This window comes from Ranitomeya variabilis, chromosome 2, assembly GCF_051348905.1.
Source record: "Ranitomeya variabilis isolate aRanVar5 chromosome 2, aRanVar5.hap1, whole genome shotgun sequence".
In the NCBI taxonomy this organism is placed as follows: Eukaryota; Metazoa; Chordata; class Amphibia; order Anura; family Dendrobatidae; genus Ranitomeya; species Ranitomeya variabilis.
This window is the reverse complement of record NC_135233.1, coordinates 636938154-636954164: the sequence shown is the minus strand read 5'-3', so window position 1 is coordinate 636954164 and position 16011 is coordinate 636938154. Positions and strand designations below refer to the sequence as shown.

Sequence of the window (16011 nt, the reverse complement as noted above, 5' to 3'; positions counted from 1 at the left end):
CTATTTGGCGTCAATTTTCTCCTTGTTTAGATAATCTAATATTTATGTTGTTCTTTGGAGTTGGTGTTGTCCTCTATAGGGTGGGCCACTATTAGTGTCACCACCATTGCATTCAGTATGCAACTGGGATTTTTGCTCTCAACATAAATATTAGAAAGATATTCTTCAATATAGATGCAGCTAAATCTGACCCCCAACCTATCTTTGTTTTCTCACTGGACACCTGAAAGACATTCCACCGAATGGATAGATCTTTGAAATGTTCTCCACAGAGTAAATATTGGTCCCAAATTTCTAACTTGGGTCCAGTTTCTTGATGCAGCACCTATGACCTAGATATACCTGAGCCATTTCCTTCGCAGTGTGGCACAAAGAAAGGCTGCGATTCAGCCCCAGGCTGTTGCAGTGTAACAGTGCCCGTTAGGGGAATTTCTCATCCTTCTTCCTCCAAATACGGCAAGTGGAGTTGATAATAAAAGTTCTGTTTTGGTCTCATCTGACCACATGACCATCTCCCATGCCTCGTCTGGATCATTCATCAGTCATTGGTGAACTTCAAATGGGCCTGGACATGTGCTTGCGTGAGCACGAGGGACCTTGCATGCCCTGCAGGATTTTAATCCATGACGGCGTAGTGTGTTACTAAAGGTAATGTTTGAGACTGTGGTCCAAGCTCTCTTCAGGTCATTGACCAGGTCCTCCCTGTAGTTTTGGGCTGATTCGTCTCAGAATCATCCTTACCTCACGAGGCGAGATCTTGCATGCAGCTCCAGATTGAGGAAGATTGACAGGCATCTTCTGTTTCTTCCATTTTTTTCAAGCTGCTTGCCTATTGTCCTGTAGCCCATCCCAGCCTTGTGCAGGTCTACAATTTTGTCTCTGGTGTTTTTAGAGAGCTCTTTGGCCTTGGCCATGGTGGAGAGGTTGGAGTGTGACTGATTGAGTGTGTGGACAGGTATATTTTATACAGGTAACAAGTTCAAACAGGTACAATTAATACAGGTAATGAGTGCAGAGTAGGAGGGTTTCTTGATGAAAAACAGGTCAGTGAGAGCCAGAATTCTCGCTGATTGGTAGGTGATCAAATACTTATTTCATGCAATTAAATTATGTAAAAATCATACAATGTGATTTTCTGCATTTATTTATAGATTCTGTCTCTCACAGTTGAAGTGTACCTATGATAAAAATTAGTGAAGAGAGAAAGGTCTCCAGCGTGGATTTTCATGGAGTTAAAATATTAATTTTATTGGAGACGTTTCTCTCTTCACTATTTGCTGTGGACAATGTCTCTGATCAGGGCAGCTCCGTATGTGGACAAACATTGGATTCCTTCCGAGACTGGTGAGCTGACTTTTTTCCTATTTTTTTCCCCTATCCTCTACGCATATTATGATAAAAATTACAGACCTCTCCATTCGTTGTAGGTGGGAAGACTTGCAAAATCGGCAGTGTATCAAATACTTATTTTCCCCACTCTATGTTATAGTGCGAGCTCACTGGAACAGATTACAATTTTTTTCTCCAGAAGCAAACTTCATACAGAGAAGAAGCATGAGCCCACCAATTGCTTTATCAGCTTCAACTCGAGCTCCAGCAGCTTCCAGCACCAAACAAAAGTGTTTAACTCCAGGCACAGCTCACACAGAAAAGGCTGCATCTTCCACACAGTTCTCTGCAGCTCTCACGAACAGACTGCTTAGCACAGTGTCCATTCAGAGAGAGAGACTCTGGTATGTCTCTCTCTCTGCTACAGTTAACATTTTGGCTGATCACTCGCCAGCAGCACACTCGACTGTTTCATCCAGAAGTCTGATACTCTCTCAGGAGACTTCCGTTCCATGAAGCTACTTCCTGCTCCTTAGCAAAGCCCTACAGGTGCTTCCAATCAGACATTGCAGAGGTGGGATTTAACAATGTTCTTCCCAGCTATGCCAAGTACCCCCCACCCCATCCCTGCTCAAAGTTGAGGGCTGGGCACCATCTGCCAACCCACAGTGCCAACCGCGGGTCCCTCTACCAAAACTGATAATTTCCCATCTCCTAGGGAACACCATTTTCACATTTTACACAGGGCTTTGTTTTCTACAGCTTACACGAAATGCTCCAATTTTATAACATCGGGACATAGAAATATAGCATTTTGGTAGTAAAAGTGTAATATTTTCATTTGCTGCTAATATGTCAGTTACATTAGTGTTAAAAGGTGAAACTGGACCCCACAATTTATTGCGCAACATCTCCTGAGTGTGATGATGCCCCATAAGTCATCGTAAACTACTGTCATGCCACATGTCAGAGCTGAGAAGGAAGGAACGCAATTTGGCTTTCGAGAAAAGATTTTGATAGAATAGTTTGAGGGAGATATTTGCATCAACGGGGTCACCAATTACCCCATTGCAGAAATTGAACCTCTGGGGTTGCAGTGATTATTTTGTAACATCCAGGCCATTCTTTATTCTGCTAAATTGCAAATATGCCAGTTTAGTGTCCATACATTGTGGCACCCCCAAATATTGTGTCCAGCTTATGCTACTGGAGACATACACCTCATGAATTGTTAATTGGATCCTCTCCATTACAGTAATGCCAAACATCTATCCAAGTACTGTGGTTTAGGTTTAGTAGGGCTTAGAAATCATTGGATTTTATTTGAGGGGGAGGAAGCCATGTTGCTTTTCCAGAGTCTTTGTTCTACCAGGAATGTGAAAACCTCCTGTATTTAGAGTGACAGATTATGGACCTGAGTGGGGGGCTGGTTTTGTGTGGGATAAGTTAGGGTTTTTATTGATAACATTTTGGGGTACATAATATTTTTTCATCTCTTCCCGTATAAGGCTTGGATCCCATTCTTGTGTTCTACGCTTAGCAATTACATTGGGGATTCCATGTAAAATTCCACAAAAATGGAATTCAGACAAAACCCCTGAACCATTTACTATAATGAGGCAGATGGAGGCACTTTGCATACAATAGTAAACTGATTACATCTGATAAGGCTGGTACGTATACTTATTTTGAAAATCCATGTCAGAATGGTTGCATAACCTTGATATAAAAATTAGTTTGAGTGCTGGACTTTCATATTAATATTAGGAGTAAAACTTCAAAATTGATGACCCTGCCATACTGATATGGATTTTTTCAAACAAGTACACCAATCTCAAAGAGTATAATAGAACTATTTATTAATGTGTGCAGTTTGAATTTGATAATTTAGTGACAAATAAGCCTTAAATTAGATGGAGATAAAAGTAAATTACCATAAATTAAAGGCTTTGTACATACAATTTAGAATGCTTACCTTATATGTTCACTTGCGGCCTTCTCTTTTACAATAGAAGATAAAGAGGAATGTGTTTTGTCTTCAAAAAAGTAAGACAGAGGTGGCTTAACAGATTCTGTAATATGACAAAAAATTAATTGAATGCAACAAAATAACAAAACCATAGGAGGAAATGCAGGAATAATAATGGCAGAGAATAATATTATATAATATATATATATATATATATATATATATATATATATATATATATATATATACACGGTATATGTATAGTTGTTTGAAAAAAGGGTTTGCACCCTTACTGATTTCCTATTCTTTACAATGTTTGCCATACTTAAATATTTCAGATTACCAAACAAATGTAAATATTAGACAAAGATAACACAAGTAAACACAAAATGCAGTTTTTAAGTGAAGGTCTTTATTATTAAGGCTTCTTTCACACTAGCATCGGGCTCGGCCCGTCGCGGTGCGTCGGGCCGAGGTCCCTGACGCTAGCGTTGTCTCCGCCGCACAACGGGTGCAGCGGATGCATTTTTCCAGCGCATCCGCTGCCCCATTGTGAGGTGCGGGGAGGTGGGGGCGGAGTTCCAGCCGCGCATGCGCGGTCGGAAAAAGCGGACCGTCGGGAGCAAAAAACGTTACATGTAACGTTTTTTGGTCCCGACGGTCCGCCACAGCACGGCGCAACCGTCGCACGACGGTTGCGACGTGTGGCAATGCGTCGCAAATGCGTCGCTAATGTTAGTCAATGCTGAAAAAACGCATCCTGCAAGCACTTTTGCAGGATGCGTTTTTTCGGCAAAACGACGCATTTGCGACGTATTGCAGTTAACGCTAGTGTGAAAGTAGCCTAAGGGAGAAAGAAACCCAAACCTACAGTGCCCTATGTGAAATATTTAAATGTGACAAACATCAGAATAGGAAATCAGGAAGGGGGCAAACACTTTTTCACACAAATGTATTTATATTCTAATATTATAAAATGTCTACATTAAAGGGAACCTGTCACCCCCTCAGGTGTTTTTAACTAAAAGAGCCACTTGTGCAGCACTAATGCTGCTTTCTGTGGAAGGAAGAGGAGGCGGCGCCCAGCGCACGGAGGAGCTGAGGGATGGCCGGGAGGCGTTTGTGTCGGGGGGGAAAAGACATGCCCCCTGACAAACTACAGGTAGGAAAGGCAAATTCTAAAAACAAATAGTTCAGCATTGGCAGGGACCCCAACTAAAAGAGCCACCTTGACAGAATGCAGCATTAGTGCTGCACAAAGTGGCTCTTTTAGTCAAAAACGCGTGGAGGGGGTGACAGGTTCCCTTTAAAGTAACTATCAAAGAGAGTCTGCCACCTAATCTGAGAGCAGAACAATGTAGACACAGATACCCTGATTCCAGAGATGTGTTACTTACTGTGCAGCTTTTGCCGATTTATATAAAGTCATAGTTCATCAGCAGGAAATTTATCACTAGAGAACTAGTATACTGTACTTTTCGCCATTTAGTCCTCCATATTCATGAGCTTTGTATAACCCTACTCAGTGGAGTAATTGAAGCTCTGGGTTTATATAAACCTGTTTATTTTTTTTCAGTAATAAAATGAATAATCAAAATTACCAAAGTGTCTAATAATTGTGCACTTAGTATAAAGTCTTTGAAAAGGGTGACCAGAGATCAGTATGCTTAAACAAGCCGTGCACAAGGCTTGCATGAATTTTAACTTACATTTGATTGTGCAAAATAATCAGATCCACATTTGCCATTAGACACAGAGTGGTGACCAATGTTACACCCCCTGTACTGGCATTAATAGGGAAGGGGGTTGCATGGGGTGGAGTGCAGCACTAGTCATCCTCACAGTTCAGTGCACTTGCTGGCTAGAACCAAGAGGTATGGAGAGCGGGAGAGGAGCATTCCTCAAACTCAATGTGGACAAATCTGAACTCATCATCTTTCCTCAATCTCATAGATCTTCCTTACCTGACCTATCTATCGCAAAAAACGACATCACTCTTTCCCCCGTACCAGAAGTCCGCTGCCTCGGAGTAACCCTTGACTCTGTCCTGTCCTTCAACCCACACATCCAAGCTCTTTCCACCTCCTCTCGCTGAAAAATGTCTCCAGAATCCGTCCTTTCCTCAACTGTCAATCTACTAAAATGCTTGTGCATGCCTTCATCATCTCCTGCCTCGACTACTGCAACATCCTTTTCTGTGGCCTCCCTGCTAACACTCTCGCACCTCTCCAGTCCTTCCTTAACTCTGCTGCCTGACTAATTCATCTCTCTCCTCGCTACTCCTTCACTTCCCCCCTCTGCAAATCTCTTCACTGGCTCCCATTCCCTCAGCGTATCCAGTTCCAATTACTAATACTAACCTACAAAGCCATCCATAACCTGTCTCCTCCATATATCTCTGAACTAATCTCCCGATGTCTTCCCTCACGTAATCTCCAGTCCTCCCAAGACCTCCTTCTCTCCTCCACACTTATTTGCTCCTCACCCAACTGCCTCCAAGACTTCTCCCGAATATCCCCCATCCTCTGGTATTCTTTGCCCCAACACGTCCAACTATCAACCACATTCGGATCCTTCAGATGGAACCTGAAAACTCACCTCTTTAGGAAAGCTTACAGCCTGCACTGACCCCGCTGCCTCCTCACCACTACCGAAGCTACCGCCTCACCAACACCTGAGCTCCTGCAACCCTCAACCTATTGTCTCCTTCCCCACCATCCTGTAGAATGTAAGCCCGCAAGGGCAGGGTCCTCGCCCCTCTGTATCAGTCTGTCATTGTTAGTTTGCTTACTGTAAGTGATATCTGTAATTTGTATGTAACCCCTTCTCATGTACAGCACCATGGAATCAATGGTGCTATATAAACAAATAATAATAATTCTAATTGGTGGAGCTGCAGTGATTTTGCTGCCACTGGTGCAAAGAACACTGAAACCGCTGAGGAGTAAGAATCTGCTCCGGTGCATGCTATGACCTGCGTGTGATGATTCTGTATGTTTTAAGTGAACAAAGGAAAAAGTGATTGGTGTGTATATTTCACCTACATTTCGGTCTTACACTTTCTGTGCAAGTGAATCAGCCATATAGGTTGGTAACAAGGGATCTGCGTATTTCCCTGCTCTATTAAACCACTCCAGCGTTTTTGGGGATGATTGCAGCTAATGTCCTGCACTGCTCAGATATGCTTTAAAAGAGCAGGGAGTTCACTAGCGGACAGTGGAGTAACTACAAAGTGAGGGGCCCCGATGCGAACTTTCAAATGGGGCCCCCCCGCGCCAAATTATTTCCCACCGAAATTCACATTTTCCCTATTCATTTCGCACACTATAGTTTTGTTGCTTTGTTATATAGTCTGACCTAATACTGCCCTGTAATCGCTGAGAAAAATGATTTTATAACTAACATGTCCTTATACTAATTAGGGCGATGTCTTTAGAAGTGCAGACTCTGGGCGTTCATGTCCTTCCTCGCTCTAATTCCAAGCGCACTCCTGGCGTTTGAAATCAGTGTGCTGTTTCTTCCTGGTATGACGCTGCAGTGCGTCATTTCCGGACCTGTGCAGTGTGGGGGTGTATTGGGTGTACTGGTCAGCTCCGGAGCATACGCACTGCACATTCTAACGCTGGCGAGTACACCCAATACTCCCCCACAGTGCACATGCTGGGCTCTGCCCACAGCCATCTACCATTCTTCCCGACTCGGAAATTTACAGCCCGTACACAAGCCGCTTCGCTCCGTGAACCCCGTACACACATGGCTCTGCTCCGTACACCTTGTACACACGCGGCTCCGCTCCTTACACCCGTGGATCTGCTCCGTACACCTCAGACACATGCGGATCCACTCCGTACACCTCACACACAGCTCCGCTCCGTACACCCCATACACACGCGGCTCCGCTTCGTACACCCCATACACACGCGTATCCGCTCCTTACACCCGTGGATCTGCTCCGTACACCTCAGACACACGTGGATCCACTCCGTACACCTCACACACAGCTCCGCTCCGTAAACCCCATACACGCGACTCCGCTCCGAAAATCCCATACACACGCGGCTCCGCTTCGTACACTCCATACACACACGGCTCCGCTTCGTACACCTCGTAAACACGCAGCACCACTCCATACACCCCATACATACACGACTCCGCTCACCTCTTTCACACTCGCCTCAGCTTTGTACACCTCGTACACACCTGACTCCGCTCCGTACACCTCGTACACATTGCTCCACTACACACATACACGGCTCCGCTCTGTACACCTTGTACACACACCGCTCTGCTACATCCACACTGTAAACCCCTCCTGACCGCACACAAACTTCCCCTCGTTCAGCACCATGACAATCAGCACAGCAGAGTCCTGCATACACTGAGGCCACTGATCATGTGACCCCTGACTCCTCCCCTCCTGTGACCTCATCACAAGTCCTGTGCGCACAGAACAGGTGTGTGTGTGTGTGTGTGTGTGTGTGTGTGTATGACAGGTGTAAGCAGCACACTGGCCGCACATCAGCACTTTACAGCCGTGACTGTACTTGCTCACCAGCTGCTGCCTTCGCGCCTCTCCGGGACTCTGTGACAGCTGCTGCAGGCTCCTCGGGTTTGTTGTTTCCCCTCCATCTCTGTCAAGCTTCAGTGACACGCTAGGTCACATGTCCTTCACGGACACGCCCACTCACGGACACGCCCACTCGCCTCACACTGCTGGAAGTGGAGAAGCTGGCCGTTGTGGGCGTGGACAGCAGGGTGCGTGACTTGTCTGCTGAGTTTCCCGGCTAGTGCTACTTGTTTGCTGGACTGGGCGAGCCCCTAGCACTCCGGGCCCGGTCGCAGCTGCGACCCCTGCGACCGCAGTTGTTACGCCCCTGCTAGCGGATGGTCCTGTGTCCTCCTGGAAAGACTGCTGTGAGAAAAGCAACTGTATAGTTTGTTTGGGAAGTTTTTCATTAGGCCCAGCTGTCATGAGTTAGCATTCATATGTAACTCATTGTTGCTAGTCAGTCTAGGATTTTACTTTTATTTATTCTGCATTATTTTTTATTTTTGGTAATACTAAACTTAATACACCACAAATGAAACTGTTGTATCATACTAGCTTGGTGTGTACTGTGCACTTGGAGTACCTAAAGAGCCTTTCTGTCCCAAGAAGTGGAGATATTATGAGATGATCCTCTAAACAATATGTACATTTTGTTATTTATTTTTCAAAAAGACAATTGGACTGAGAGAAAAATCCATCTTCTTAATAGACCTATTGAATAACATTAGTCAGTATGCTGTCCAATCAAAACTTAAAAAGTTCGATTGATACATTCATCTGCATGAGCCCTAAAGGGAAACTATCACCAGGCTTATGCTTCCCAATCTGAGGACAGTATAAGATAGGGTCAAAGATCCTGATTCCAGTGGTTTTACTTACTGGGTTTCTTTCTGTAATCTTGCTAAAATCGCTGCTTAAATGCTGCAGCTCTGATAGTTTTTTCATTGGTAAGCACAGGCTAGTTTTGCCCACATTATTGGACGACTGCTTTCTGCCTATACTTTGTATAGACAAAAAGCTGTCAATCAGCTATAGGGCGACGAGGTTAGATGGAGCACAGAAATATTCTGAGGAATACATAACAGGAGCTCATCAACAGGACTAGCAGAGCACATAAATCAATGTTTTAAGAAAGCTACAGCAAAAAGTCCAGAATTAGTTAAAGAGTTTACAAAAAAAACGGAAAGGTAGTGGAAAAGAAATAACTTGCCTTCTTTTTTCTGCCTGTCCTGGAGAATGTACTTGTTTGGAATTGTTAAGTAGCATTTTTGTAAACGTCTTCTCTCACGATTTGGACCCTCAGTTGGATCAAGCTGAAATGAGGTCGGATATGATGCTGGGTCATACCACACAGCCCTATGAGATAAGATGCACAAAGTGTTAGAATACAGCTATTAAAGAAGAACTTGGCAGCACCAAGAAAAAAGTCATTCAATAAAGTAAACCAAAGCAAGTGAAAGAAAAACACATAAAAGCCCTTCTTAATGAGGTATTCCATAAACAATCCAACCTATCCATTAAAAAGATGATAAATGTATTATCTCTAGGGATTCAGTTGCAAAGATCACAAATGATTCAAAGAACAAGGAGGATGTGAGACCACCAAGCCAAAATACCGTGAATTGATCTGTGGTCACACATATGCTCACTATGCCTCCATCAAAAATCACACTGGGCCAGGATTGCTCACAGATTCAAAATTGGGATCCATAGCAGGCACAAACCAGAGGAAAATAGGAGCGACAGAACGGACCTAAGACCAGAAAAGAAGCAACTAAAAAATGATGTGAGCAGAATTGACTTTATAAATTAACATCTTGCAAAAATGCGATATGTTCATGTCATATCTTAATAACAATAATATACAATTTACGGCTGTATTTGGTAATCAAATGATTGATTTTTGAGCCGATGATTATGTGAGTTATCACCCATTCCATTATAAAACTGCACCACCATATTTGTTCCCCTTAGACATAGTAACAGTAAACATGTTTTTATAGACTAGCCACTGGAATTGTCGGAGAGATTCATTTCGCGAGGATATGATAAACAGGGTGTCCCGGAGGCAATAAATAGTTATTTGATTGGTCTTTCAAAAAAAGTAAAACGAGATGGAAAGATCTGTCTTTTCACTTCAATTCAGTCGACTAGCAGACACAATGAAGAGTACAATAAGGAAACGCTGGCATATCATTCAAGCAGAACAGGAGCTAATGGAGATAATCTGTACTCACCGTATTGTTACTTTTCATAGGTGTAAAAGCCTTAAAAACCACTTAAGAAAAAATGGAATTGGTTCAAACAATTGAAACCTAAAAAAAATCCCATATGTGGTTCATGACAAAATGTGAGTGTGGCAAAATGAGTATACTGCCAATCTAAGAATAGTTCATTAATCATAGCATCAAAGAACTCATTAACTGCAAAAAGAATGATACAATACGCTCTATATTTGTTCATTTTCATGAACATACCAATTCTATTTCAGCAGGAAAAGGTTGTATACGCCTGAGTAATCATGTTACAAGAAACACACAATGGAGATTCATTGTGGCTCAGATTTTCTGGTATACAACTTACCGTATATACTCGAGTATAAGCCGACCCGAGTATAAGCCGACCCCCCTAATTTTGACACAAAAAACTGGGAAAACTTAATGACTCGAGTATAAGCCTAGGGTGGAAAATGCAGCAGCTACCGGTAAATGTCAAAAGTAATAATAGATACCAATAAAAGTAAAATTAATTGAGACATCAGTAGGTTAAGTGTCTTTGAATATCCATATTGAATCAGGAGCCCCATATAATGCTCCATACAGTTCATGATGGGCCCCATAAGATGCTCAATATTAAAATATGCCCCATATAATCCTGCATAAAGGTTAATAAAGGCCCCATAAGATGCTCCATAGACACATTTGCCCAATATAATGCTGCACAAATGCTGATTATGGCCCCATAAGATGCTCTATAAAGATATTTGCCCCTTATAGTGCTGCACAAACGTTATGGCCCTCCCTATAAGATGCTCCATACAGACACTTGCCCCATATGCCGTAGTGCCCTACAAACGTTAATTATGGCCCCATACAGACACTTGCCCCATATAGTGCTGCACAAACATTATGCCCCTATATAGTGCTGCAGAAACGTTATGGCCCCATATAGTGCTGCAGAAACGTTATGGCCCCATATAGTGCTACAGAAACATTATGGCCCCATATAGTGCTGCAGGAATGTTATGGCCCCATATAGTGCTGCAGGAATGTTATGGCCCCATATAGTGCTGCAGGAATGTTATGGCCCCCATATAGTGCTGCAGGAATGTTATGGCCCCATATAGTGCTGCAGGAATGTTATGGCCCCATATAGTGCTGCAGGAATGTTATGGCCCCATATAGTGCTGCAGGAATGTTATGGCCCCATATAGTGCTGCAGGAATGTTATGGCCCCATATAGTGCTGCAGGAATGTTATGGCCCCATATAGTGCTGCAGAAACGTTATGGCCCCATATAGTGCTGCAGGAACGTTATGGCCCCATAGATGCTCCATACAGACACTTGCCCCATTTGCTGCGATAAAAAAAAAAATCACATACTCACCTCTCCGTCGCTCAGGCCCCCGGCACTTTCAATAGTCACCTGCTCCTCGTTCCGGCGCCGATCTGTCTCCAGCACTGACGTTCAGCGGAGGGCGCGCACTGACCACGTCACCGCGCCCTCTGACCTCAGCGTCACTGCTGGAGACAGATCGGCGCCCGGAACGAGGAGCAGGTGACTATCGCGCAGCGCTGCGCTCCCCTCCCCGTATACTCACCTGGTCCTGCCGCTGTGTAGATCCTGCTTCCCCGACGCCGCAGCGCTTCATCCTGTACTCAGCGGTCACATGGTACCGCTGATTACAGTAATGAATATGCGGCTCCACCCCTATGGGAGGTGGAGCCGAATATTCATTTACTGTAATGAGCGGGACCATGTGACCGCTGAGTACAGGAAGAAGCTGAAGCTGCTGCTGCCGGCACCGGGGAAGCAGGGACCGCGCCTGGACTAGGTGAGTATTTTTAGACAGCCCTCGCTCCCCCTCCCCTGCCGACCCCCGGTATGACTCGAGTATAAGCCGAGAGGGGCAATTTCAGCCCAAAAAAGTGGGCTGAAAATCTCGGCTTATACTCGAGTATATACGGTATGTATGTGCCAGAATTTGTTGGAGACCAGCATAAACAATTACTGAGGTGTAGGGATAACTATGGTAAGTTATTAAAATAGATGTCTTAATGACCGCAATGAATGCTCAGTGTTCTTAGAACATTGCACTTTATATGGATGTGTTTTTCTAAAGTGTAAGCGTCATTTTAATTTTTATATGGGAAATCAATAGGACACATGCAACTTTGTAATATATCTTATCAGAGAAATTAGCTTTTTTCTCCTCGTGGACTGATAATTTATTTTCAAAATTCTCAGTTCTAAGGGGTAAGATTTCTCCTTCTGGAGTGTAACAAACCAGGTCTTTCATGCCATTATAAGGAGACATAAATGCATTGCATGCAGGCGTTTAAGTCTCCTCATAGTGGCATGCCAGACCTGGCTTGTCAAACTCCTCAAGGAGAAACCTTACCCCTTACATCCCAGTCTTAGCTTCTCACCTAGGCAAATCAGATCTCTTACTTTGCACTGACGATGGGCAATAGCCCAAAACACCATGTCTGCAAATTGGGATTCTGATTTGGCTCTTATCCTAAATCATATTGCAAGGCTCGTTAAAAGGTTGATATTGACTTGTAGGATTGCTATTTCCAATAGGTGGCACTAGATCTAGTTCAAGTCCTCTTCTACTCAGATGAGATAATTTACAGTTCTAAGGTAAAATATGTATTCAATGAAAACAGACTTTCCCATTGCTGAGATAGGAGATGAGCTGCTACGCATTCTATGGAAAGGGGAGGTGGAAGGATGGAGGAGTGAGAGGCAGAAATTAGTGAAGAGCGAGTATACTCGTTGCTCGGGTTTTCCCGAGCACGCTCGGGTGATCTCCGAGTATTTGTTATTGTTTGGAGATTTTGTTTTCATCGCGGCAGCTGAATGATTTACAGCTATTAGCCAGGCTGAGTACATGCGGGGGTTGCTTGGTTGCTAGGGAATCCTCACATGTAATCAAGCTGGCTAATAGCTGTAAATCATTCAACTGCAGCGATGAAAACAAAATCTCCGAACAATAACAAATACTCGGAGACCACCCGAGCAACCAGTATACTCACTCATCACTAGCAGAAATCCTCACTCCTCTTCACCACTCCTGTCTACATAGATGACAGTTGCTCCTGATAATATTCTATCTCAGCAATAGGAAAGTCTGTCTTCACTGAATACACATTTTCTCCATGAATTTATACAAAATCAATCCAGGAGAAGAAAGAAGCAGATTTCTCTGATCAGATATATTACACAGTTGCTTAGTTTCATGTGTACTATGGATTTATGAAATAGAAATTAAAATGACAGTTACGCTTTAAGTACTGTAATTAAACTACCGCATACAAGCCAAGATTTTCAGCCCATTTCTTTAGGCTGAAAGTGCCCCTCTCGGCTTATACTCGAGTCAATGTCCCAGGGGGTCAGCGAGGGAGGGGGAGCGGCAGCTGTCACATCATACTCACCTGCTCCCGGCGCGCCTCTGCATGTCCCTGCTTCTCCGATGGTCTCTGGGCTCCGGCAGCTTTTCCTGTGTTCAGAGGTCATGTGGTACCGCTCATTAAAGTAATGAATATGGATGTGACTCCACTCCCATAGGGGTGGAGCGCATATTCACTACTTTAATGAGTGGTACCAGTGCCTGCTGAACACAGGAACAAGCTGCCGACGCCAGAGACCATTGCATCAGAGAAGCTGCCAGGGACCACGCCGGGAGGGCGAGTATGACGGGGAGGGTGAGCATTGCGATATTCACCTGTCCCTGTTCCACCGCCGGGCTCGGTCTTCCGCATTCTCTGGCTGTGACATTCAGGTCAGAGGGTGCGATGATGTGGTTAGTGCACGCCCTCTGCCTGAACAGTCAGAGAGCTGGAAGACACAGCGGCGCGCAGCGGTGGAACGGGGACAGGTGAATATCGCAAGTTCCGGTGTCCCCACCTGCTCAGGACAAGAGGTGAGTACATCATTTTTTTAAAAAGTCGCAGCAGCAGCATATGGGGCATAATATTCTATGGAGCATCTTATGGGGCCATAATCAACCTTTATGCAGCATTGTATGGGGCAAATATTTCTATGGAGCATCTTATGGGGCCATAATCAACCTTTGTGCAGCATTATATGGGGCAAATGTTTCTATGGTGCATCTTATGGGGCCATAATCAACCTTTATGAAGCATTGTATGGGGCAAATGTTTCTATGGTGCATCTTATGGGGCCATAATCAACCTTTGTGCAGCATTATATGGGGCATATTTTAATTTTAATATGGAGCATCTTATGGGGCCCATCATAAACTTTATGGTGCATTATATGGGGCATATTTTGTATGGAGCATCTTATGGGGCCCATCATGAACTGTATGGAGCATCTTATGGGGCCCATCATGAACTGTATGGAGCACTATATGGGGCTCCTGATTCCATATGGATATTCAAAAACACTTATCCTACTGATGTCTCAATTAATTTTACTTTTATTGGAATCTATTTTTACTTTTGAAATTTACCAGTAGCTGCTGCATTTCCCACCCTAGGCTTATACTCAAGTCATTAAATTTTCCCAGTTTTTTGTGGCAAAATTAGGGGTCTCGGCTTATACTTGAGTATATACGGTAAATATTTTTATGGAATTTATATGTAATGGGCTTAAAGGGAACCTGTCAGGTCCCCCGTGCCCCAAGAACCACGAGCAGTTGTGTCTACATATGTAAATATTCTACCTATCAGTCCCTGTATTACATTATGCACATAAACAGATTTTTACAGAAAGTATTTCTAAAGTCTGTTTATGACATGGAAATGGGACCTTTGTCTAGTCAATGGGGTGTTAGTGTCCCCAGACTAGTCGGCCCACTTAGCAAGTTATCATTCCCCTGTGGGTGTGATAACATGATTTACAAGAACTGGCGAGCACTATACATATGCCGCTCATTTGCGTGGCTTCTTTCTCTTGCTGCATTGATCTTCTGAAGCAGAGTGTAAGTGTGAAGTCTTTTGCACGTCCGATCATGTGCAGTGCGCTGCATCTCTAAAGCTAAGATGTATGCGCGAGACAAGTACAGCGCTAGCGATGACGCCGACTCTTGTAAGTCATGTTATGACGCCCAGAAGTGCGTGATAACATGCTAAGTAGGCCAATTAGTGTGGGAACACTAACGCCCCTTGACTAGTCAAAGGCTTCATTTAAATTTTGTAAATAGGCTTTAGAAAAACTTTTTCTAAATATCTGTTTATGTGTGTAATGTAATAAAGGGACTGTTAGGATGCAGACACTACTGCTGGTGGTTCTGGGGACACGACAGGTAATGCTGCCTTTTCCCAGTTTACACCTGAGTAATTGTTTGGTGCATGAAATAGCCATAGGCTACTGACCAGCTGCATATTGTGTTTTGCATGCCTCTTGACCATACAAAGAAAACGATCAATCTACTTTTTAATATGCTACAATTGAACTCTCTCAGAAATGATGCACCGCCCGTGTGAATACTGCCTCTATCCCCATGCGGTTATCCTGTCTAAGAGAGCAGTGCCAACCTTATCTTTTATTGTCAATGTAAAAATAAAAAGTTATGGCTCTTGAAAGAAGGCAAGGAAAAAAAGTGCAAAACAAAAAAAGTCACTGGTTCGTTAAGAGTTGATTTTTTGCAGAACTCAGGGGTTAATGCAAGGTATTTATATGTACTGTTGTGTTGGTGGAAATATTGCATTTAATGGAGACTACTTTGAAGGCCTACATTACTTTATGGGTCTAGGTTCTTAATTCATGGAGAATCTGGCTGGAGAAGAACTGTCTTGCTGCACACTGCCTGAAGTAATGCGATGGTTCACCATGCCAGGCACTGTCTGCCAGAGGCAAAAAGCATAGGGCTCCTGTGGATTAGGGTACACAAAGTATTACAAAGTGATCACTATTCATAGCCAAAATGTCCATGGTGCATCTTCATATAAAGCGCTAGATGGCACAATTTCAC

General features: G+C 43.7%; 1 protein-coding gene across 1 annotated transcript in view; it reads right to left on the bottom strand.

Moving 5' to 3' along the window:
* Positions 1-16011, bottom strand: part of LYST (lysosomal trafficking regulator) — a 591077-nt gene that overhangs the window by 187692 nt on the left and 387374 nt on the right. Inside the window, exons 34-35 of the mRNA XM_077289098.1 lie at positions 9058-9203; positions 3305-3401 (exon numbers count right to left, since the gene is read on the bottom strand). Of these exons, the coding sequence (XP_077145213.1) occupies positions 3305-3401; positions 9058-9203 (243 nt within the window). The remainder of the gene's footprint in view (positions 1-3304; positions 3402-9057; positions 9204-16011) is intronic.